Here is a 26,793-nt window from a genome sequence, read left to right as displayed (position 1 = left end):
AGTGTTACCTAATTATTTATATCTTAAGATATTATAGCCACTTGTCCACTGTTGGGCCAGTGTGAGCCAGGGCTAGGCTAATAGCCTCAGACCTGCAGCACAGAGCCCAAAAACAGGCTGGGTTTCCACCGTCGGGCTAGAAGCTCTGCAGCGCTTCATTTAAACCTGCCCGTAACACGCCTCTCTGGAACAACGTCACGCACAAACCAACATTTCACCAACAAATGGAAGTTTTATCAGAAAACTAATCAGAAAGAAATCACAGGAAACTAGCGAGATCACAAAACCAACATGAGAAATTGGTATTTTTGTCATTTACTTAAAGATTTAAAACCCAAGCATCAATGTTTTACCAGTTATACAATAATACGTGATACACTGATTATAATGAATTGTTTGTGTCAAGATTGTTTCTTCAAGCGGTCATATTGTAATTACTAATAGCAATGGTTGCTCAGTCTTTTGCATCACATATAAATATTTCTGCCTTATACAGTGATCAAAATCCACAGCGCATCACAAACAGAAATGATTTCAAACACTCGCTGCTGTCTGAAAGATTGTGAGATTTGAGCTAACAGTGATTTGTAAAAGTCTTTAATGCTGATGCTCTGGTATATGAAATCCAGTCTCATATAAACTCTGCCAGAAGAGTAGTTATATGAAAGACATGCAAACAGGAACAATGTATTAGACTTATTATCAGAAACTAGTCTAGTTTTTCACAGAACTGAATAATAAAACAAAAGCGTATACCAAAACCAAAAAAACCTCTTCTAAATCATTTGTCCTCTGACTTTCAGATATGGTTTTGAAGGAGTCATTCTGTCCATATACGGGCTTGACCGTGAGGACCTGCACTGCGACAAAGACGAGACATGCCACTTCCAGAAGTCAGAAGCCATTTTGAAGGAGCTGGATGTTGAGGATGCAAAGCTCTACTTGGACTTTATTGTGCTGGGCATCTTCTTTGTGTCGCTCCGTCTGATCGCCTACTTCATCCTCCGGTACAAGATCAGTGCTGAGAGGTAGACTCGTTGAAGACAAGATGGAGAGAGTACTGTCGAGACTTTCTTACCAAGGGAGGGCTAGGCTGAAAAAGCCGAAGCAGAGAGGGTTTTTTCCCCCTCTAAACCAACCATCGGCGTGTATCCCTACACTGGACAGAAACGTGGGCTGAACCTGAAGTCACAGTATGTAAATGCCCAGCTTTTGCGTGCTTTTATAAGAAAACAGAGCGCTTAGAACGCAACAGTTTTGGGACTCAACCAAACATCTGCTAGATAGACAAAGGAACATGCACCGAAGAAAATTCACAGGAGCAGACATTCAGCAGTTGACTGAAAAAGCAATGGGCTAACTTGTGTGACAATATTGGAAAGCTGGAATCTTTTCTCTTGCCCTTGTGAAAAAGAATTGTGCTTAATCTTAGTAAATGTGCACACATTTGCAGATAATATAATATTAATGAAATAAAAGCCACTTAAGTGTAGTTAATAAGAGCACACTTTCACGACTGCCTCATAATTAAAGTACACATTGAAAAAAGGCACTTTGTAATCATTTAAAATGAAAGTTTAAAGTACATTATAAATCATTTGTTATCCACAGAACTACACTTGTTTTCATGTTTATATTAGCATAGTAAAAGCACTTAATTATAATTTTAACTGCAGTCTGTTATTTGATACTTAATTTAAAATCAATATATTTAAAATGCACTAAATTGCATCTTCATCATTGTATAATTACTTTTGCCTTTTTGGTTTGTCAGTACATTCGGCAGACGCTTAACCATATTTCAAAGACGATATAGAAGTAATTATGAAATTACATATAAAATGTATTTAAGTCCTACTTAATGGGTCACGAAACTCTCAAAATTACTTAAGTAGGTCTAAAGTTCAGCTAATTGTGTTTAAGTTACAATACGTTTAATTGCAATTAACATGCAAATAAGTGTCCGTAAACATTCCGTTTAGACTTAAGTAAGTAGGCCTACTCCTTTCAAAAGTATGCTAAAGTGCACATTTCTTTTCACAAGGGTGCCCATGTTGAGCCCTTTTTTATTCCTGTGCTATGGTTGGATGGAAAAGACAATCATTAGTTGCTGGTCTGCCTGACATTCCTTCTACTCTATTAAAAAGCTCTCCTACTGTTGGCAATGGCTGTCTGCTGCTCTTGTGGAAGAATGATAACTTAGAAACTTGTGTGTAGGGCGTAACTGCCTATCAGAAGAACAAAACAAAAATATAATAATCCAAAAGAGAACTAAAGGCCCAAGATGACTGGATCTCATTAGAATGAAAAAGGGAAAAATGCATCAAATCTTAATAGTATGTCATTTCGGTGCCACTCAGTCACCAAACAGAACTGTGAAAATAATGACTTTTTCTGCCCCTTGGGTCATTGGTCTAATAAAAAGATCCCACTCCAATCACAAATATTTTAAAAGCAACTGGCATTTAAGTATAAAGCCTTAGGTCATGCAGACATTTCTGGGCATTTACAAAAATCTGGGAATAGTATGGGAAAAATCTGGGAAGGGGATTTATTTTAGCATTGAAATTACATGCATCAATTTTAATGCTTTATACAGCATGTTTTGAAAAATGTTCAACGCATCTTTATGACTTTTGTAATTATGCAAAGTACACTATATGGACAAAAGTTTTGGGATGCATGCACATTTACATGCACATGAACTGTAATGACATCCCATTCTTAATCTGTAGGGTTTAATATGGAGTTGGCCCACCCTTTGCAGTTATAACAGATTCAACTCTTCTGGTTTTCCACAAGGTTTAGGAGTGTCTTCATGGGAATTTTTGATAATTCTTCTAGAACCACATTTGTGAAGTCAGGCACTGATGTTGGACGAGAAGGCCTGGCTTGCAGACTCTGTTCTAATTCATCTGAGCGACTCTGTGCAGGCCATTCAAGTTCCTCCACACCAAACTCACTCATCCATGTCTTTATGGACCTTGCTTTGTGCACTGGTGCGCTGTCATGTTGGAACAGGAAGGGGCCATCCCCAAACTGCTCCCACAAAGTTGGGAGCATGAAATTGTCCAAAATGTCTTGGTTCCTTTCACTGCAACTAAGGGTCCAAGCCTAAGCCCAACCACTGAAAAACAACCCCACCCCATAACCCCCCTCCACCAAACTTTACACTTGTCACAATGCAGTCAGACAAGTACCGTTCTCCTGACAACAGCCAAACCCAGACTCACCAATTGGATTGCCAGAGAAGCATGATTGGTCACTCCAGAGAACACGTCTCCACTGCACTAGAGTCAAGTGGCGTTGTGCTTTAGACCACTGCATCCTACACTTTGCATTGCACTTAGTGATGTAAGGCTTGGTTGCAGCTGCTCGGCCATGGAAACCCATTCCATGAAGCTCTCTACACACTGTTCTTGAGCTGATCTGAAGGTCTGCAGCTACTGACTCTGCAGAAAGTCGGTGACTAATGCACACTGTGCACCTCAGCATGCGCTAACCCCGCTGATTTTACGTAACCTACCACTTCGTGGCTGAGTTACTGTTGTTCCCAATTACTTCCACTTTGTTATAATGCCACTAACAGTTGACTGTAGAATATTTAGTAGTGAGAAAATGTTATGAATGGATTTATTGCACAGAATCACAGTACCACACTTGAGTTCCCTGTGCTCCTGAGAGCGACCCATTCTTTCACAAATGTTTGTAGAAGTGTCTGCATGCTAAGTGCTTGATTTTATACACCTGTGGCCATGGAAGTGATTGGAACACCTGAATTGAATCATTTTTAGTGGTGTCCCAGTACTTTTGGCTATAGTGTACGTCTGATAAACCATCATCATATGCAAATGTGAATTTTGGCATCTCTTGCAAAATGCTGGGCTTCTCTTTGTTAACAGTTATACTTCTCTTTGTTCTCTGTTATATTATGAAATGTTTGCAAAACAGATATTTGGACTTCTTCACCAAGTTATCAATCCTAAAGTTGGCAAACCCAAAAATGTTTCTCCTACATTCAGAAATTTCTTTTTTGAAAGGTTTACAAGTTCACGTTTACTGTTCTAAATGCCTTTGATTTTCCTGAATTATAGATTTGAAGGTCATTTATGTAATCTTAGAGGATATCACACACTTCCATGCGGCATTTATCATCCAACATATTCCCATCAAAGGGTTATTGTCATTGATTAATGCTATATTTTGTGTACACATCTATGCACAGTTTGCATGCTTTCTGGTTATGGGACAATAACAGATGTAATTGCAAAGTCAATGCAACAATGAAAATGTGACAAACATGAAGAATGTTATTTATCGTCTGTGTTCTTTGTATTAAATGTCCATTTTGCAGATGTTTAGTGACCTCCGAGCTAAATGTCCCCATACAGAGCAATATTCACTAAACATTGCAGGCACAATGTGAATACTGAGCCTAACTCAAGTGTTATGACCATTATAATCATACCAAACCTTTGCTGATGTGGACCTTGGTGTGGAAATTGATGCAAAATATATTTTAAACCATCTTAGCTATATTACCTCTGTTCTGTTGGAAGAGTATTTCTACTTAGAATGTAGAGCATATTTATGTTTTTTTAAATAAAATGTACATGTTAATTGTATTTTATTTTTCTTATTTAGCTTCCTTCTTTGAATATGGCACTTACGGTATGAACTGTAGAATCAAAATGATAGGGGTCATTATAAATAGACAATCAATGGCTTTATTTTAAAAGTTTTCATTTTCCATATCTAAAAACTGTCTAGTTATAATATGTTTCTGTTACATAAATCTTATGTAACAATAGTTACAAATTAGATATGATAATAAAGATTTGTTTTCAAACTGCTTGTTTTTGTTTTTTTTATCTGAGTATCTTATTTTTGATTATAAAAAGCTGACATAATATTGATAAAAGACAAGATTCATAATTTGAAAATGCTAAAAAGGGTCTTAAGGTGTTGGGACAACATACATGCAAAAAAAAAAAAAATGGTACTGCATTCCGTAAATGGTATGGAGGATGTTTCTAATCTTCTAATCATCCCTCCATGATCTCCAATCCACCTGCAAAACAATGACTGTCAGTATATTCCATTATTCATCCACAAACTGTGATATCTGTCTGTCAAATACTCACCGGTATTACTGTTCACTCACCTCTGTACAATACATCAACAACTCTTCATTTTATCCTTGAATCTATATTCCATAACAGACTGCCCCAAAATGTTTGGCCTATAGTTTTGGCCTCTTTTTATAGGGTTAATTACATAATCATGTGACATTAATAATATAATGATGTAACAAAGTTCGTATTGTGAGGAAGGAAGAGGACACGGGGGTCGGCTGGACGGTTGATGCTTGTTTTATTTATTCTCGTTTACTGTCAAAATCACACTCAGTAGTGTATAGTTTCTCTCAACTCAAAATAACAATAATCACTTCCGGGTCGGCACTTCCGGCTTCCGGTGTCTCAGTGTCTGTGGTTCGAGCATCAACCGTCCGTCTCTCTCTCTCTCCCTGGTCTCCGGTTCCACTTATCCCCTCTCCACGCCCATTACTGGAACAAGATACAGGTGTTATTAATCTGTGTCCAACCCACTCACTTACCGCTCGTCCCGCGGCTCTCTCTCCCGCTGCAGACCTCGCTGAACCACGCCCCCCTTGCCACAAATGATATCACATGATATAGTGAAGTAAAAAAACTAGGGCAGTTTGGAAAAGTTTGTTTCAGCATATATGACCTTTAGGACAATATAATCTGTTAAAATGCACCTAAAGGTTTCCACAACAGCCTGACAGCAGTTTATGCCACATTTATAACTTTGGTGTTTCGGTGGCCTGGTTTGATGAATCACGTTTTCTTTAACATCATGGGGATGGTTGTGTTTGTGTGGATTACCTGGGGAACACATGGCACCAGGATGCACTATGAGAAGAAGGCGCCTGCAGTGGAGGCAGTGTGATGCTTTGGGAAATGTTCTGCTGGGAAACCTTCGGTCCTGCCATCCATTTGGATGTTACTTTGACACGCACCACCTACCTAAGTATTGTTGCAGACCATGTACACCTTTTTGTGGAAACAGCATTCCCTGATGGCTGTGGCCTCTTTCAAGGGTTTCCAAAAATTATTTCATTAATTACTCATCTTCATGTCGTTGGACACCCGTAACACCTTTGTTCATCTTCGGAACACTAATGAAGATATTTTTATTGAAAGCTGATGGCTGAGAAAGGCTTTAGAAAGGCCTCCATTTGGCATTCAGTACATTCCCACTGACCCACTCACAAGACCCATAAAAGGCACTAAAAGACATCGATATGAAGTCCATCTCACTACAGTGGCTGTACAATAATTTTATCACGCGACGAGAATAGTTTTTGTGCGCAACAAAAAATCTAAATAATGACTTTATGCACCAAGTTATTGTCTTCCATGTAGGTCTCGGACGTGACCTCACCTGGAACTCATGCGATAGTGGTGCGGCGCTCCTCCTCTTCCGGGTCATGTATCTGAACAGCGGAGCTGCGTCATATTCTCACCCGTCGAGTTCACGTCAATAACTTGGTGGATAAAGTCGTTATTTTGATTTTTGTGCGCACAATAACTATTTTTGTCGCATGATAAAATTATTGTACAGCCACTGTAGTGAGATGGACTTTGTTTAGACGTCTTTAGTGCCTTTATGGGTCTTGTGAGTGGGTCAGTGGGAATGTACTGAATGCCAAATGGAGGCCTTTCTGAAGCCTTTCTCAGCCATCAGCTAATATCTTCATTTGTGTTCCAAAGATGAACGAAGGTGTTACGGGTGTCCAACAACATGAGGGTGAGTAATTAATGAAATCCTTTTCTTTTTTGGGTGAACTAACCCTTTCAGCAGGATAATGTGCTCTGCCACAAAGCAAAACATGCTTCAGGAATGGTTTGAGGTGTTGACTTGGCCTCAAAATTCCCCAGATCTCAAGCCAATCAAGCTTCTGTGGGATGTGCTGAACACACAAGTCTTATCCATGGAACAACTAACAGGAATTAAAGGATCTGCTGCTAATATCTTGGTGCCATATGGTGCCACAGCACACCTTAAGGGGTCTAGTGGAGTCCATGCCTCAATGGGTCAGGGCTGTTTTGGCAGCAAAAGTGGGACCAACACAATATTAGAAAGGTGGTCCAATGTTATGCCTCATCGATATTGGTTCTTTTTTAATAAACAATATTTGATTTTAAGGTATTAAAAAGTTATTAGGCAAAAAAGTATTTTTGTAACTGGGGTAAGTGCAGATTCCTACAGAAGTTGCTGTCAGAGAAGCACACACTTTATTAAAGCACAGCACAACAGGTGACTAATGATAGGTCATTTGTATAACAATTTACCTACACGTTTGATTAATCTGTTTAACTCTTTACTCTTATTGAAATGATTCATTTGGTTCTCAGAGTCACACAGGATCCTCGCGCCGACCGTTCATTATGCGAGCTCACGTGCCAGTCTTGGTCACTAAACAGAGGTAATTGACGATACTGTTTTCTCTTTATTTGGTGCCCATAGATCTGTGTACGCTTGGATTAAAAGAACATTATCTCTAATCAGAGGTCATGACCACTATTACAGATATAAGTTGACCAACATTACTCTTCTGATAGTAGCTTTGGTTTGGTCATGCCATGGTTCCCCACGTACACCAAGTGTCACGGCCAGCTCGTTCTCAACCGTCACATAAAGAGGATCACACAATGCAAACAAATGGTTTGACTTGCAAGATTATTTATAAATATAAAAATAGTAATATGCTACAGAAATAAAACAAAATGTCTAGGGATTTAAACAATAAAGGGGGGGGGTTAGCATTTGTGCTTAGGGCACCCAAATGGCTAGCGCCGGCCCTGCGCCAGAGGAAGTACTGATGAGCAGGATACTATACAACTTTTTATACTCTCCGCCAATAAATTAATCAATAAGAAGTGGCTTCTGCAGCCAATCACATCCTCAAGTAAGAACCTAGAAGACAGGTTTGTAACATTAGTTAAAGTAACATTACCTTAAACAGAGATAAGGCTCAGCCTATTCTGTTTGTTGTCCTAAATAGAAATTCCCCTTTTAGCCTTCACAGTCTAAGTACACTTGAACTAATGCCAAGAAATAGCAGGAACAAACTTCCAGACATATGATCGGTAATTCTGTCATCTCATATAAATCACATGAGTTTTCTAGGTGTACATTCTGTTAATAAATGTTGAAAGTTTGGTGAAAGACAGCCTATATAAACCTTTGGATTTTGAACTTTTGAACTACATTTAACGCAACCATAAGGAAGGCAACGTTTTTTTTTTTTTTAACCATCATTTTTCACTTTAAAAATAACTGCAGAGTAAACTACAAAATTGTATGTGCATTTTGTTTACAGTAAATATGTTACTAACATAGTTGTGACAAATATGTTACTTTAAATTTCTTAATTAATTTTCAGACAAATGATGGACGATCAGGCCAGACCTACGGACTACAAAGACGTAGAGAGGTATAGTATTCAGACTGATTCATTACTACAAAATAGTTGTTTTCTTTTCTCTTTCTTTTTTATTTTTCCCTTGTGCCAGAACCATAAAGACAGATACATTTAATTTGACTTATTGATTATCAACATTATGATAATCTGAACAACAATTACAACAATAATTTTGATATTTATAGTATAAAATTATTCAGAATATCAGTGTCATACTTGTTTAACAAGAAAACAAGTGTCAGTGAAGACATACGCTTTAGATGAAATATGAAACAAACATATTTTGATTAGAAAATGTTTTGTGTTTAATTCTGTTAAAAGATGCAAATTACAGTATAACAGATTTTTTTCTGTATTTTGGATATATAAAATGCTAGCTTTGAAATTATCCTTACAAAAACAAAAGACTGACATTTGACGTCAGATATATTTTTTAAATTAATTTTTCATCACTGTCATTTACACCATAAAATGCTGTTAAACAACACGTCACTTGAAATGTGTTGGTGAAAAATGGCAGCTCAACAAACAGTAATACTCTACTTAATACTAAAATATTTAAAACTTTAAGATTAACGTTGCCTCATAATTATTATGATTTAGATCAATAACATGCTGTTATTTTTTTTTAGCATCTTAGCAGTGAAATGTGTTGTATAGTTTTCTGCCACTGCAGGACCACCAACTGATGATCTAAATCACCTCTCTTCTTTCTCTCTTTCTCTCTCTTTTATTATAAAGTTCCTTTTCAGACTCACAAACCCATGGAGCATTCCACAATCACTTCATTGAGTCTGTTCAGCCTTTGATTGAGCTGATTGACTCTTTGAGGTTGATCGGCATTGATAAGGATATAGATCTACCGTCCATCGCAGTGGTGGGAGATCAGAGTTCTGGCAAGAGTTCTGTTTTGGAGGCTCTCTCTGGGGTTCCTTTACCTCGAGGAAATGGTAAGACTATAAAACTACTTTTATTTCAGAACCTTGTGACTAATTTTTTTTGTTTTAGGTTGGCATACTGGTGTTCCCCAGGGCTCGGTTTTTGGCCCTGTATTTTTTAGCATGTCAATTTTCCCTCTCGGTCAGCTTTTGAGATTACTTGGCCTTTCTACATTAATGACACATGGATTTATATTAATTCAAAACCAGGTCAATGTGGATTTTTCTTACAGTTGCAAGAAAACTATGTAAACCGCTTGCAGAATCTGTGAAAATTTGTATAATTTTAACAAAATAAGAGAGATCATTCAAAATCCATGTTATTTTTTATTTTATTTAGTGCTGTCCTGATTAAGATATTTTACATAAAATATGTTTACATTTAGTTCACAAAGCAAAACAAAAAATAGCTATAAAGGGGAGCTCGGCGCATAGTAGCATCAGTTATCACTCTTCAGCATAGTGCTGTGTGTGAATTGCCTGTCTATTTTCTGCTGTTTGTCCCTCATATATATAAAAATATATTAAAAGAGAAATATAATGGCGACTGAGTTTAAGGGGTGTGTGCACCCGTGTCATTTCGGGAGCAGACACACATTCTCTTTGTGTACAGTGCCTGGGCGATCAGCATGCTCAGGCGGCTCTCGAGGGAGCCGCCTGCAGTCATTGTGAGCTGCTGATGCTCAGGGTGCTGCGCTCGCAGTTGGCATTCTTTGATAAGGCCGGCCAAACACATGAGCCCAGTGGTTCTGTGTCCGCGGTTGCCGAGGCGGCCCGGCGTCGCAGATCATGGGGCTCACAACTGGATTTGTCAGCGGAGATTGAGACTGCTAAGGCACTTTCTCAATCATCCTCTGACAGTTTAAAGGTTCTTCCTCCCCGTGTGAAAGCCCACGCTGCGGCCTCTTTCCCCGGGGTGGAGAACCCGATGCTGATTCTCTCCGGTTCCGAGGAGCTTATTGAGGTGCTGACCCGTGATGTGGCTAAATTAAATATTGAGTGGCCACAAGAGAGACACGAGATCCAGCCATCAAGCAGGCTGGATGATCGGTTTCTCTCGCCCCGGGCTCAGACACCTCGTCGGGGCTTGCCATTTTTAATAATGAGTTGTGTAGGTCCTGGAACAGGCCTTATTCGGCACAAATTTCCAACCCCCCAGTGCTAGAATTATTTTTATTATTCAAACGTTCTGGGGGCGCCCGATGCCGGCTATGGGACGATGCCGCGGGTGGAAGATGCTCTCGCGGGCTATTTTTCACCTGAATCAGCATCATCCCTTAAAGCCCCGGTACTGCCCACCAAACCATGCAGGGACACATCATCTTTGGTGGGCAGGGCAATTATGGCGGTAGGTCGGGCACACGCTCTCTATCTTGCAGGCATACCAGGCCGACCTCCTCAAAGAGCTTGACGAGGGTCCCTCTCCGGAGGACATCCGCGAGCTTAGGAAGGCTGCTGATTTGTCTCTCCGTGTCACCAAGGAGACAGCCCGTGCCGTCACCAAGGAGATGGCCTCAATGGTGATGGTCGAGAGGCACTTATGGCTAAACCTAACGGGGATGAAGGAGAAAGATAAATCATTTCTCCTAGACTCCCCGATCTCGCCTTCTGGCCTGTTCAGCGACGCCGTTAATTCGGTCGTCAACAGGTTCCAGGAGGCGAAGAAACAATCAGCGGCCTTCTGACAGTTCCTCCCTCGTCTGCCAAAATCTGGGCAGGCTGCCACTAGTGGGCAGCCTCAGCCGTCAGCCAGCTCCTCGTACCGTCAGGTGCAGAAAGAGAGTGTCGCCTCTAGAGCCCCTCCTCAGGGAGCCTGGCAACAGAGGAGGCGTTCTCACTAACAGGCTTCGGTGCAGAAGGGCGATTTGAGGAACGTCCTTCTCGCTAAGAAGGCTGTTGGGAAGAAATCCTAGCCACGGCAGGGATGGCAATCGAGGTTGCTTCTCGCGCGGCGCTTAGGATGGGAAAACAATGTGGTAATCCCACTGTCACAGATGCTTCAGGCCACATCGTTTTCCCACGGACATGTTGTGCTCTAGTCGCCTCAAGAAATACCTGCGACTGGACAGCTCGTATGTCCACATACCGAAAATCGTCTTCAGCTCCCTGCCGGGCATCCACTTCGGTGAGCGAAGAACGAGGCTCAGTTAATACCTAACACCACCCTCAATTGGGTGATTCCCTTAGTAGATTATCTGCCTTCCGAATATATCGACATGGGTTCTGCATACTGTAGAAATAGGGTACAGACTGCAGTTCGGCCACCCCCCTTCAAAATTCAATGGGAAGTAAAATCCTTGCTGACAAAGGAATCCATAGAATTGGTTCCACCGTCGGAGAGGAATGGAAGAATCGGGTTCTACAGCCGGTACTTTATAGTTCTAGAAAAGGATGGAGGGCTCTGAAGAGATTCAGATTCAAGATTTTGACTATTCCCACCATCGTGAGTCAGATCCAGCCCAAGGACTGGTTCGTCACGATAGATTTAAAAGACACCTATTTTCATGTCTCCATCCTTCCATGCCACAGGATGTTTCTGAGGTTCGCTTTCGGGAGCGAAGCATACCAATATCGGGTACTTCTGTTCGGTCTAGCTCTTTCCCCTCGCACATTTACCAAATGCATGAATGCAGCTCTGGTTCCACTGAGACTTCAGGGCATTCATGTGCTAAAGTGAAATTTTAAGTATTTAAAATGAATCCTTAAAGTAGTATATTTCTGAGAAGGTCATAAAAAGTAGATTAAAAAACATTGAATGTAGTTGCTTAAAACAAGCATACTTAAATCACACTTAATAAACTTCTTTTTCATAAGGGTCTGCAGTTGTGCGGCTGTGTTCCTTACACCATAGAAACCAAATTGTAACCTGCACTATTAGTTATCTCTTAGTTGTTCCTCATAAATGGCTGTGCTCCATCCATGCAATGATTTCCATCCAAATGCTGTCATTGGGCCAGAATCCCTTCAAAGGGTACACCTTTGTACCTAAAAAGTGCATATTACTACATCAAAGGTACATATTGGTATCAAAAGTGTACATATTAGTACCAATATTGTACACATTAGAACCTTTTTAAATTGTATCGTCGCAGTTACAGCTGATGATCAGGTTGCAATGTGAGGAAATAAATGAGATTTATAGACCCTAGAGACCTGCATACTTTGAGATCCTTGAGAAACGTTGTGCTTTTATTTTTTTTATTTTTTTAAGGTATTGTCACTCGCTGTCCTCTTGAGTTGAAATTACGGAAGTTAAAAAAAGGATCATGGTCAGGGACCATTTCCTACCGTGATTACAAAGACACATTTAATGACCCCTTAAAGGTGGATAGCCTTGTCAGAAAAGGTCAGTATGGACAGAAATACTTTCATATCATAACAGCATCAGTTGTCCTGAGGTAAGGGCTTGGTTGAGTATGCTGCAAACTTATGAATGTATTTTTGACAGCTCAAAATGAACTTGCGGGAACTACAGTTGGAATTTGTGATGAACTCATCACTTTGGAAATTTCATCTCCTGATGTTTGTGACCTCACTCTGATTGATCTACCTGGTATAACCCGTGTACCTGTACATGATCAACCTGAGGATATTGGTGTTCAGGTAAGCAAATAGACACAAAAAATCAAAATGGCTGTTTGAAAGCATTTAAATATTTGAACATTTCTGTGAACTGACATTTAAGCTGTAAAACCTGCAACAAAATATAGATTGTATTCAGTTTCAAATCAGTGGATTTAATCAACTCTTGTTTTTCATGGATGGTCTTAGTGTATTTGTAGCTCACATAGGGTTCTACTTTAACGTTCAGAGGACATGTTCTGAAGCGCATGGTGCAGGTGCACTTAGAGCATGTCCGGATCCACTTTTGCTAGTTTAACCATTGAAAAAATTTTTGGCACACGATCCAAAACGGTTGTACCTAGTCTCTTAATGATTCATGGGTGTGTTTTTGGCATAGCATGCAATAATCTAATCAGAGTCTCATCTCCCATTCCCTTTAAAAGCCAGTTATTCTTGCACGATGGCAGACTCTGTATTTACATAGCGGAATATAGACATCCTTAAACAGTCAGTTGTGCACCCACCTATAGGCGTATATTACTAACGTGTCCTTTAAATAACACACAAATACCGCGCTGTTGACTTTAGAGCAGGTTTGTGTTGGTCAATGGTGTAGTCGTTTTCAGTTCCTCAAAATAGCAATGCCCCAACAATGCGGCTGAACACACCTCGTTTTCAGACCAGCATGCCCATGGGCAACATTTGCTATGTAAAAAACAGAGGCAAATGTTGGATGTGAAAAGGATAACTTTGTCAGGCTAAAACTAGAAAAAACACTTGCGTCACGCCCCGTGTTGCATTACGCTGAATGTATAATGGTGCCCATAAAGTCAACATGAACTAAAGCAGAGAAACAATGTATACTTTCTTAATACATTTACATCATCATACAGATAAATGCATCTTCACGTTATTACAAATGTATTTATTTATTTTTTGTTATTCTGTATTAAGCATGTGTTGTTTCATGGTGGCTTACAGATTCTCACCTTCTTAACCAAAGGAAACAACATTTTATCTTTTATTTCAGATCAAAGACTTAATACAGACATACATTGGCAAAAGTGAAACCATCATTTTAGTTGTCGTACCCTGCAATGTTGACATAGCAACAACAGAAGCTCTAAGAATGGCACAAGATGTAGATCCAGAGGGATACAGAACTCTTGGTTTGCCAACTTTATTTATGTTTATATTATATTTATATTCAGGCCTTGTAGCATTATGATTCATGCTTATTTTATCTGTTTTTGTTGTTGAATGCATGGAGTAGCAATTCTTACAAAACCAGACCTCATTGACAGAGGAGCAGAGAGTGATGTTTTGAACATTGTCCAGGGAAAAGTCGTTCCTCTCAGCAAGGGCTACATTATTGTGCGCTGTCGAGGTCAGAGTGACATCAATAACAAAATCCCTCTTGCTGAAGCCATGGACATAGAAATGGAATTCTTTAGGAACCACCGTTACTTCAGGTAATAATACATTTTATAATAATCACAATAATTATAATAATATATATTTATTTTATTTATTTTTCCATGGCAGTGCTCTACTGAATGATGGTAAAGCATCTACTCAATGCTTGGCTGACAAACTAACCAAAGAACTGGTTGATCATATCAAGGCAAGGACGCTCTAAATGATTATGCTCTTAGCCTTTTCTGCAATAGATTTGTCTTGTTTTATGTAATACTCAATAATATCCATAACAACATCTAAACAGTGATGATTTTAGTGAGTTGAGTGGTCACTGTTTAATTTAATAGTAGTCACTAATTTAATAGGAGGGTTAAATAGTATTTAGTATATAAACCCTATTCCAAAAAAGTTGGGACACTGTACCCATTATGAAAAAAAGGAATGCAATAATTTACAAATGTCATAAAATTATTTTTAATAATATAGATAACATATCAAATGTTGAAAGTGAGATATTTTGAAATGTCATGCCAAATATATTGGCTTATTTTGGATTTCATGAGAGCTACACATTCCACAAAAGTTGGGACAGGTAGCTATTAGATTCTGGAAAAGTTAAATGTACATATAAGGAATGGCTCGAGGACCATTTTGTAACTGGAAAACCATACTGGATGCCGTGATCTACTGGCCCTTGGATGGCACTGCATCACATACAGGAATGCTACTGTAATGGAAATCACAACATGGGCTCAGGAATACTTCCAGAAAACACAATCCACCGTGCCATTCGCCATTGCCGGCTAAAACTCGAGGTCAAAAAAGAAGCCATATCTAAACATGATCCAGAAGCGCAGGCGTTTTCTCTCGGCCAAGGCTCATTTAAAATGGACTGTTGCAATTCAACAGTCTGCTCATTTAAAAGTGGAAAACGTCCCGGTTACGTCTGTAACCTTAGTTCCCGGAATAGGAACGAGACGCTGCGTCACCGCTATGGTAACGCCTCTGCGTGATTGCGTCGTGAAGCACGTATTTAATCAGTCCAATGGAGAGACGGAACGTCATAGACGGGTGACGTCATCGACCCGGAACTATAAAGCCTGCCGACAAACACACGCCCCCAGCTTCTGAGAAGGCCTGAAACAAGCCGCTAGAGGGCATGCAGGGAGTATGGCCGGGTGACGCAACGTCTCGTTCCTATTCCTATGCTCTCCCCTGCAGGAACTCCAGCACCACGCTCGCAGGGCAGTTAACTGGATCCCACAGGCGATCTCTGCACCATAAGGTGAAGAGCCACGAATTTATGAGCTGGGCCCCCTCAGAGGCCAAGCCCATGGTTTCCACAACTCCTGGCGAGAGAGAATGTCCCTCCTGATCGGAATCTCCAGGGGAGAGCCATCGAGGAGAGACACAAGGTCCGAGAACCATACTCGGCCTGGCCAGAACGGGGCTACTAACAGAAGATGGGCCCCGTCCTGACGCACTGTCTCTAGAACTCCCGGAAGCAGAGCAATCGAGGGAAAGATGTACAGAGGCAGCCTCGGCCACTCCTGTACCATAGCATCTAGACCGAGAGGAACTGGAGACACTAGGGAGAACCACAGACGACAATGCATATTCTCGTGAGTGGCAAGCAGGTCACTTGAGCCCTGCCAAATCTCTCCCAAAGGAGCTCCACCACCTCGGTGTGGAGTCTCCACTCCTCGAGCGTCGGCCCCTGCCTCGACAGGATGTCTGCTTCCACATTCAACCAGCCAGGAATGTAAATAGCCCTAACTGAGAGCAGTTCCACTGGGAACAAAGGGGAATAAGCGCCAGCTTGTATAACTGGCGTGACCTCGGACCTCCCTGATGGTTGATATAGGAGACCACCGATGTGCTGTCTGTGTGAACGACCACATGATGGCCCCTGAGATACGGCAGGAAGTGTTTCAGCACCTGAAATACTGCCAGCATTCTAGACAATTATGCCACGAATGATGGTGTTCCTGCCATAGGCCCTGGACCGAGCAACCACTCATGGTCACCCCTCCCAGCCCGTAAGGGAGACATCCAGACTCAGAGATACCCGCTGGCATGGTGCCCCCAGTAACGGGCCTTGGCCTAGAAAGCAAGGGTCCCTCCGCATGACCAAGGAGCGGAGACACTGCCACGTAACCTTGATCACACGGAAAGGATTTCCCCTCTGGGAAAGCCCTTGGTTTTGAGTCACCACTGTAGCGGTCTCATGTACAACAGGCCGCACGGAATGATATTGGACGCTGCTGCCATGAGACCCAACCCCCAGCCGCTCGAGGCTTGCCTCTGATGTACTCTGCACCGCGAGTGCAGCGCCCTTAAACGGCTGACCGGCAGGGAACAACTGACTCGACAGCGCCACCTCCCTCCCCGGAGGGCGCAAGCCATCCTCGGATGACCCGCGAGGGCTCTCCACGACCTGGCGCTCGGGCGGGGTTGGTGGATTGACCCTGTGAGGATGCCGAGGACAGACGGGTACCGTGAAATGAGGTAAACACCGTCTGCCCCCAGAAGGGGTGACCCTCACAGCCCTGAACGCCGTAGCGTACAGACTTCTTCGATGCAGCCTTCCTTGAAATAATAACTGTCCTCAGATCAGTTTTACCCTTAGAAGGCTGCGCCTGAGATCGCCGACCATTAGCCCATTAGTGGCGATGCTCTGTTTTTGTTGCGCCACATGCGAGGAGTTCGTAACAAGACAATGCCTCTATGTATGACCAGGTCTTTGCCATAGTGTTTTAATTCTCTTTTCTTTTAAAACCCATGGCATAGAATGACCATCTTTACCATTTATTTTTATGGAAGATAGGCTGATAATATCTAGCTTCTCAAAGTCAGATAAACCCTTTAATTCCTCAGAATTAAAGCCATAATCACCCATCAATGAACATGGTCCGAATGATAGACTGAAAGAAATGGACTGCATTTATATAGCGCTTTTATCCAAAGCGCTTTACATTTTTGCCTCACATTCACCCATTCATACACCGACGGCGATGTCAGCCATGTAAGGCTCCATTCAGCTCGTCGGGAGCAGCTGGGGTTAGGTGTCTTGCTCATGGACACTTCGACACTTGGTCAGGTGGAACCGGGGATTGAACCACCAACCATCTGGTTTGTAGACAACCTACATGAACCACTGAGCCACTGCCGCCCCTCGACAGAAAGAACATATCTAACTCCTCAAAGTCAGATTATATTAATTTAAATTCCTCAGAATTAAATCAGCCATAATCACCAGAAGATACTGTTTATATATTTATACATACGGAATCGTCATCTACACGCTGCCTCAGCAAACGCGAGATACGATCCGAATACAACATATTTGGCTTTCATCCCTCGAGTTTCTTGAACGGGAACTGATGTGTGGTCAAACGAATCAAAATTTGAAGTTCTTTTTGGAAAACTGGGATGCCATGTCATCCGGACTAAAGAGGACAAGGACAACCCAAGTTGTTATCAGCGCTCAGTTCAGAAGCCTGCATCTCTGATGGTATGGGGTTGCATGAGTGCATGTGGCATGGGCAGCTTACACATCTGGAAAGGCACCATCAATGCTGAAAGGTATATCCAAGTTCTTGAACATCATATGCTCCCATTCAGAGGTCGTCTCTTTTAGGTATGACCTTGCATTTTCCAACATGACAATGTCAGACCACATACTGCATCAATTAAAACATCATGGCAGTGTAGAAAAAGGATCCGGGTACTGAAATGGCCAGCTTGCAGTCCAGATCTTTCACCCATAGAAAACATTTGACGCATCATAAAGAGGAATATGCGGCAAAGAAGACCTAAGGCAGTTGATCAACTAGAGCCTGTATTAGACAAGAATGGGACAACATTCCTATTCCTAAACTTGAGCAACTTGTCTCCTCAGTCCCCTGACATTTGCATACTGTTATAAAAAGAAGAGGGGATGCCACAGAGGGGTAAACATGGCCTTTTCCCAACTTTTTTGAGATGTGTTGATGCCATGAAATTTAAAATTAACTTATTTTTAAAATCAACTTATTAACTTATTTTTCACAATTATACATTTTCTCAGTTTAAACATTAGATATGTCATCTATGTTGAATTCTGAATAAACTATTGAAATTTAAAACTTCCACATTATTGCATTCTGTTTTTCTTCACAATTTCCAAAAATCCAAAAAAAATTGGAATCAGGTTGTAATATAAAACATAATATATAACAAATATAACATTATATTTTCTTATCGATAGAAATCGCTACCCTACTTAACTGAGCAGATCCAGACTAGACTACTCAGTGTTCAAAGGGAGCTTAAAAACTACGAGCAGGGTCCACCTATTGAAGAAGAACTGATGGGACCTTTTCTCAGTGAGGTAATAGCTCTGAAAGTACAGCACATTATTTATCCTTCTTAAAATGTTATCTGTCCATATCAATCCCTTACATAATCATGCCACTTTTTTTCACTTTTTCTTTTCCCTAGATAATAATGGAGTTCAGTGATCAAATAGATGAACTGAGTAGAACAGGACATTCAAAAGAGAAAAATATGTATACACTTTTACGTCCTGCTTTCAAGAAATGGGACGCCTACCTAAGATCCACTGAAGTATCATGTGAGTCAAGATGATAAAACCATGTGCGTTTTGCAGGATTGTACCAAATCCCTTAAAGGACACCTCCGGTGAAAAATGAACCTAGGGGTAATTGGTAACAGAGTAGATCTTTCTCTGGGATGCGTTTTTGTGTAAATCGAATGTAAAGAGTTTTATCTCTAAAAACAGACTAGCCTATAGCGCTTGTCTATGGGGCACAGAGTAGTACATTTAATTGCTAGTTAATACCACTAACAAGCTCAAAATAGCCTCACACTAACACGGTCGCATAATGAAGGTCCCTATATGCAAACCGAAGCATTGAGAACGTCTTGGTTACGTATGTAACCTTAGTTCCCTGAATAGGGAACGAGACGCTGCATCATCGCTGCGGGAACGCCTCTGCGTGATTGCGTCTTGAAGCATGTATGTAACCAACCAACGAGATGACGGAACGTCATAGGCGGGTGATGTCTTCGACCGGAAACTATAAAGGATCCGCGAACACAAACAGGAACTAGCTTCGAAAAGCCTGAAGTAAGCGCTCACGGGCACCCAGGGAGTATTACCGGGTGACGCAGCGTCTCGTTCCCTATTCAGGGAACTAAGGTTACATACGTAACCGAGACGTTCCCATTTCAAGGGAACTCGCGCTGCGTCACCGCTGTGGGAACGACAATACCCACGTCCCCATACGAGCCGGATGCCCGTCCATCATTGGCTAATGAATGAGCACCCGTGCCCCAGGGGTGGCGTTGAGGTCAAGCTTGTAGAACCTCACAAAAGTGTGCGGCGAGGACCACCCTGCCGCATCACAGACTTCATTTAGGGAGGCCCCTGATAACAAAGCTTTAGAAGCCGCCATACTCCTAGTAGAGTGGGCCCTCACAGCCAAAGGAGAAGGCTGACCGTCCGCCTCATAAGCAAGTTAGATAGCTTCAACCACTCACTTGCTCATTCTCTGCTTAGATGCTGGGCCCCCATGAGAGGGTGGCCCATAACAAACAAAAAGTTGTTCAGTTTTCCGCCACAGGGCAGCTCTGTGGACATACGCATCAAGTGCCTGCACTGGGCAGAGTAGATTGAGTGTTTACTGGTCTGACGTCCGAAAAGGAGGAGGACGCTGCTGCCATCAGACCCAACAGTCTCTGATACTGTTTGACAGTGAGTGGTTGACCTAGTTTCACCCCTATGACCGCTGAGAGAATCGATCTCACATGAGGCTCTGATAGACGAGCCCACATGGTGATCGAATCCCACACGACCCCCAGAAAAGTAGTTCTCTGAGATGGCAAAAGAACACTCTTCTTGGGGTTCAATCTCAGCCCCAGCTTTCTCATGTGAGCAAGAACCACATCTCAATGTTGAACCGCTGACTGTGCCGACTGAGCTAAAATCAACCAGTCGTCGATGTAATTGAGAATTCGGATCCTCTGCATACGCAGAGGAACCAGAGCTGCGTCTACACACTTCGTGAAGGTGCGGGGTGACAAACCTAGGCCAAAAGGAAGAACCCGATATTGGTACACTTCTCCCCCGAAAGCGAACCTCAAGAACTTCCTGTGCTGTGGAAGGATGGATACATGGAAATATACGTCTTTTAGATCTATCGTGACAAACCAGTCCTCGGACCTGATCTGTGACACAATCTGGTTGAGTGTAAGCATCTTGAAACAGAGTTTCGCTACCGCTCTATTCAGAACACGCAGATCTAAAATGGGCCGCTTTTACAGCCGGTACGTCATTGTGCCAAAGAGGGATGGGGGGCATCCTTCTTTGGCACAATGACGTACTGGCTGTAAAACCCTGACTCCCTGCTGGGAGGAGGAACCCTTTCTATAGCCTTTTGCAAAAGAGTCTGTACTTCTAGAGACATAGCCAGAGTCTGCTTGGGGCCGTGGATGGTGTACCCCTTTCTTATAATATGCAGGACCCATACACGAGATACATTTGGAAGATTCTCTCACTCTGCCAAAGAATCTACTAAGGGGACCAGCCTGTCGAGGCTGGCCTCTGATGTACTCTCCACAGCGAGCGCAGCGTCCTGAAGCGGCGAACCAGCAGGGAACAACTGGCCCAACTCTAATAAGACCCTCGTGGGAGGGCGTGAGCCATCCTCAAATGACTCGCGAGGGCTCTCTGCTCCCCGGCATTGCGGCGGGGTTAGCAGATCGACCCTGTGAGGGCACCGAAGGGAGGCAGGCACCGTATGCTGAGGTGAACACCGCCTGCCTCCGGAGGGGACCACCCTCACGACCCTGACTCCCATGCCGTCAGGATCTTTTCAACGCAGCCTTCTTGGAGATAATGATGGTCCTCAGATCCGCCTTACCCTTCGAAGGCTGTGCCTGAGAGCGTCGTCCCCCGCCCCAACCTTTTGTGGAGGGGTAAGGGTGGCAACGCTGTGTTTTTGTTGCGCTCGGTGTGAGGAGCTGGTACTCGGCTTCTGCTGCTCCCGCCCAGCAGCAGTAGAAGTCTGGGGTTTACGGGGAAGGAACTGCTGGAGCGCCGCAGACTGTTTCTTGGCCTCCTGAAATCTGTCGGTGACCGTAGTGACGGCGTCACCGAACAGACCATCAGGAGACAGCGGCACATCCAGCAGAAAGCTCTTATCCTTCTATTTTATGTCAGTGAGGTTCAGCCACAAGTGTCTCTTCGTGGCCACCAGGGCTGCCATAGAATGGCCAACAGATCTGGCCGTCTCCTTGGTGGCACGGAGAGCAAGATCGGCTGAAGACCGGAGGTCTCTGATGACATCAGCTCCGATCTCCTCACTTTCCCCCAAATCTTTTAGCAGGTCAGCTTGGTATGCTTGCACTATAGCCATAGTGTGCAAGCATGCCGCAGCCTGACCTTCTGCCAAGTACGCTTTGCCCACCAAAGCCGATGTAGCTCTTAATGGCTTGGTGGGCAATGTCGGGGCTTTAATGGTTGATGCCGACTCGGGAGAGAGATGGCTCGGCAACAACGGGAGCAGAGCCGCGGGGAACGCGAGCTGAAGCGCCCTCCTCGAAGAGCGCCTGGCAGGAGCGCAGCGTTCTTAATGGTCCTTAAAGCCCCCTCGAGGGCTGCCTAAGCGTACTGCGCTCCCAGGCAAACAACACACATGCTGTGTGTATCCCCACCCCTGATGTTGCGTGGGCAAGGATGAACACACTTATGGAAACTCTCATGCAGTGATTGTTCGCTCGCCATTTTAACTTAAATGTGTGTGCAGTCAGTATATTGTTTATTGGGAAATGCAGGTGAAAAACTCTTTTTTACAAGACAAAAACACCGAACTGACAGACAATGGTTACAATGGATCCTTTATAGTTTCCGGTCGATGACGTCACCTGCCTATGATGTTCTGTCATCTCATTAGTTGGTTACATACGTGCTTCAGGACGCGCAATCACGCAGAGGTGTTCCCGCAGCGGTGACGCAGCTCGAGTTCCCTTGAAATGGGAACTTTGTAAGTGTACAAACAGTTTAATAAAAATATACTTTATAAAGACAGTACATTACGCGTATACAGGGAGGAACCATCTTGGAAAACAGTCTTGACAAGTCAAGCCATGAACGTTGTGCTAAGTGATGAACTGTGACTTGGAATCTCATTTGGTCCGTTGTTTCCGGAAGAAAGTTAGTCAACCATATATTTTAATAAGCAGATCAAATTCATGCATTTCCATGTATTTATATTTCACAAACTTAATTCCCATCGACCAGTTCACTTAGCACAGTGTTCGTGACTCGATTCGTCAAGATGGTTTTCCAAGATGGTTCCTGCCTGTATACTCCTAATATACTGTCTTTATAAAGTATCTTCTCATTAAACTGTTTGTACACTTACAAAGTTGTCCTTTAAATGGTACATAACACACACAGTTTCGGACAGTCTCATTTTAATCTTGAGTACCTATAAAGTAGTATTGCAAACTTCATATCTCCTAAGAGTCTTTAGTTTTTTTCATCTTTATAAAAGGCAGATGCACTTTACCGTTTCTTTCCAAGCTTGTGCAGGCGTGCAGTGGGTGGAGCTAAAAAGTCACAAGCGCACACACACACACACACACACACACACACACACACACACACACACACACACACAAACACGTTGGTCTATGTGGTTTACAGGGACTCTCCATAGGCGTAATGGTTTTTATACCGTACAAACCGTATAGTCTATCCCCTTACACTGCCCCTGCCCCTAAACCTACCCATCACAGGAAACATTCTGCACTTTTACTTTCTCAAAAAAAACATCATTTAGTATGTTTTTAAGGCCATTTGAATTATGAGGACATTTGATATGTCCTCATAAACCACATTTATAGTGTAATACCAGTGTAATACCCATGTAGTTATACAAATTTGTGTCCTCATAAACCACATAAACAGGCTCACACACACACACACACACACACACACACACACACACACACACACACACACACACAAAACATCATGGCATTTTCCCCTGGATAACTTTCGATTCACTATATATTCGTGTTGTTGACAATATATGTTCTTACCAACAATTTATTGCCAACAAAACAGAAATTTGATGCGGTTTCGACTCATGACTGTGAACAAGCAAACACATAATTCTGTTGCTGCTCCGAAAAAAACAGTCTGCAACCACTGTTTCCTTAATGCTGGGTTATTTGGGAAGCTGAACAAGGTTATCTCTCCCTCACAACCAAAAAAAAAAAAAAAAAAAAAAAAAACACTTCTTTAGTGACATTGTTGATTTTGTGGTCTAAAAACAAAGTGACAGCGCTGCCGACGGCTTCCGGACGAAGCTTGTTGATGGGCGTGCTCTTGCTCTCGTTCTGGTTGATGTGTGCTTTTATTTTTTTTTACAATTTGGCCATGTCAGAATGCTTGAAATAGCATTAGACCCCTCTTTAACCAGACCTTCTCTTTTTGTTATTACAAATGAAGTCAAACAAAAAGTGATGGAAATGATAGACAAGTATGATGAGCTGCATCGTGGCAGAGAACTGCTTACGTTCAGTGACTTCAGTGAATTTGAATATGTCATCAAAGAACATGTGGCAGCTCTTCAAGAGCCAGCTATGGAAACACTTAAGGATGTACGAGGTCAGTGTATATTTTCTAAATATACAGTTTAATTAACCATTTTTAGCAATAAACAATTTAATTTAATGCACTTCAGAGTAACTCTAAAATAGGTTCAAGTTTCAGGACACATAAAAAAGTACTAAAAAAATGTCATATCGAATTCTTAATGTAAATGTTAAGTTTAATACATTTTGTTTATATAACAATTTTCCCTCTTGCATTAAACTAAAATTTTATTTTCAGAGATTGTTCAAAATATGTTCAGAGAGATATGTTATTTATCTTTTGACCAGTACCCTCCACTAAGATACATTATATCTGTAAGTATAACTTTATTATTATTATTATTATTATTATTATTATTATTATTAGTAGTAGTAGTAGTAGTAGTAGTAGTAGTAGTAGTAGTAGTAGTAGTATGTTTATATTATGCACCGTATTATTTTGTGCTCCTCAGAAAATGATTAATGAAATTCAGTCAAAACAAGAAGTCAAAGTGGAGAAAAGAATCAAGGAGTTCATTGATATGGAGCAACTGGTCTTCACTCAGGACAAGGTGTTACAAAAGAAACTCAATGTCAACTTTGATATCCCTCAGAAGGCTAGGATGAACTCTAGTGACAAGAACCTCAATGATGATGACCTAATTTTAAATTCTAAAGGCTGTGCTTTATTGGATACAAGAAATCTAGTTCCAGACAAATTGGTTCTCTATTATGAGGTAGGTTACAACTCATACTCTGAAATGTATTCATTTAATGACAGTGAATTTATAGTCATTAGTTTACTCATTGTATAAATGTGGTTAACTGCTAATGTTGCGTATGGACTGTAATATCTAAACGGGCTTTAATGCCACTAGTGTCAGCAAATAAAATTGCAAAGAATCAATACATCTGGCACGGATCTAGTTCTATGAATGGCTAACTTAAAGGGGTGATGAATTGTGCCTTTTTTCTATGTGATAGTATTGCATTGTTACAGATGATTTTGATGATGTGTGCGTGTCTAACTGAACGCTGTCACAGGCTGGAGAATCCTTTATTTGTTGGTTCATTGCGATTCGGGATCAGACTCAGACATTTATGGGCCAGGGCTCACAAATCCCAACATCCTGGGGCTAGTGTTTTCCAGATGGGCTACCAAAACATAAGCCGGTCCGCAGGCTGGTAAACCTTAAATAGTGAAATAACATTCCTTTCTTGATCTGCGTTATTCACTCTCTTGACTTATATTTAAAGGGTGTGCACGCGCTTATGTGTGTGTGTGTGTGTGTGTGTGTGTGTGCAATTTGTGCTTATATCCACCGATCGGGCAGGCCAAGTAATAAAAGAAATTATATTCAAAATCAATCGCGGGTGGATGAGAGATAAATCATTGTGTTTGTTTGACAAAGACGTTTTGACGAGCAAAGACGAGCCCCGTGAGAGAATCATTCCGGTTGCGGCTTTCAAAACAATCCCTTACATGAACTGACAGGGGAGCAGAAGCTCATTAAATATGCAAATATTATCCAATCATAACTGTGGGCGCTTACTTCAAATCTACAGTGCCCATCAAAACCCAGCGTTTTGGAGAGAGCCTCAAAACCAGTGTAGAAAAAGGTTCTTTATGTTCCATGAAGGATATATCAGTTACATATTTAACTTTGGTTCTTTGAATAGGTTTATTCAATGCTGCATCAGTAGCTGACATTATAGGAATATCCTCTGGTGTCACGATTGACTAAAACTCCTCAGAAGTCGAGGTGACAGTAGACAAAACACCATCACAAATCCAAAGTAAACGAAATCACACTGTGAGACTCCAGACTTAAACACAAATCCTTGGAGGGTTAGCTGATTTTCCTTCCTCAAAAAGAAGGAGATAAGGAGAACAAAAAAAAAAGTTTTTGCAGTGTGGGAAAATAGATGCTACGCATACATGCTGAAAACCCAAGAACTTAAGTGTGTGAAGACAATTTGTGTCCTCGCTCATAATGAAGTGCACAATGTCATTTCAGAAGGGTGTGGCTCTGTATACTAGCTTCATTATGAGCGAGAACACAAATTGTCCAAACACAGTCTATTAAGGTCCTGAATGGGCAGATAAACCTTCTTGAAGAAGAGAGATCTAGCTATGATGACACAGGTGGTGCTTTATGAGGTGTGATGCAATGCTTCAGTGATTCTTTAACCAATTGCCATTGAATCAAGGAATTCAAGGAACCAAAAACTAGTCTTCATATGGTGTCACTGTGAAAACCCCATTTTGGTTTTATCTGGCACTTTTATGTTTATGATTAGATCAATAATCAGTTAATCATTTTAAATTGAGTCGGTATGTGCAAACAAACCACACATTGCCAGTGCATTGGCACTAGAGATGCATCAAAGAGATCATTGTAAAAGGCAACCAACTTCAAAAGGTGGATCAAATGTCTTTATTTCCCAAGTGAATGTTATAGTAATGCATGTCCTGTCTCCATACAGATCGTCTATCAACGCCTTACGGACTATGTGCCCATGCTGTTAATTCTGTTCATGCTGAAGGATGCAGCTAAGACACTGCGGCATCAAATGCTAGAGTTGAGGAACGGGGCAGATGTGGTCAAACTGCTGAGTGAAGACTCAGAGCGAGGACGCCGGAGAGCTGATCTAAAGAAGCGCCTAGAACGCCTCACACAAGCTCAAAAACTGATAAGCAAAAGACTCTGA

General features: G+C 41.8%; 3 protein-coding genes across 4 annotated transcripts in view; 2 read left to right on the top strand and 1 right to left on the bottom strand.

Annotated features, from left to right (window-relative positions):
- The window catches only part of abcg1 (ATP-binding cassette, sub-family G (WHITE), member 1), a 50,705-nt gene extending 45,852 nt beyond the window's left edge, over window positions 1-4,853 (top strand). For both annotated transcript variants that reach the window (XM_067450118.1, XM_067450119.1), the window contains one exon: window positions 804-4,853. In XM_067450118.1, the coding sequence (XP_067306219.1) occupies window positions 804-1,032 (229 nt within the window). In that variant the 3' untranslated portion in view covers window positions 1,033-4,853. The remainder of the gene's footprint in view (window positions 1-803) is intronic.
- lipt2 (lipoyl(octanoyl) transferase 2) overlaps window positions 1-26,793 on the bottom strand; it is a 571,631-nt gene that overhangs the window by 109,165 nt on the left and 435,673 nt on the right. The window lies entirely within an intron of this gene.
- mxf (myxovirus (influenza virus) resistance F) lies at window positions 2,124-26,793 on the top strand (the record flags this gene model as incomplete). Its single annotated transcript, XM_067450745.1, has 13 exons — window positions 2,124-2,157; window positions 9,283-9,462; window positions 12,662-12,796; window positions 12,899-13,053; window positions 14,045-14,183; window positions 14,288-14,486; window positions 14,560-14,638; window positions 18,683-18,805; window positions 18,916-19,048; window positions 23,957-24,115; window positions 24,341-24,417; window positions 24,555-24,818; window positions 26,569-26,793. Coding segments are annotated over 13 exons (1,902 nt in total), but the record flags the coding sequence as incomplete, so codon positions are not given.

The sequence above is a fragment of the Pseudorasbora parva genome, chromosome 8 (genome assembly GCF_024679245.1).
Source record: "Pseudorasbora parva isolate DD20220531a chromosome 8, ASM2467924v1, whole genome shotgun sequence".
NCBI lineage: Eukaryota > Metazoa > Chordata > Actinopteri > Cypriniformes > Gobionidae > Pseudorasbora > Pseudorasbora parva.
Note: the sequence above shows the minus strand (reverse complement) of the source record. Positions and strands in the feature narration are given on the sequence as shown.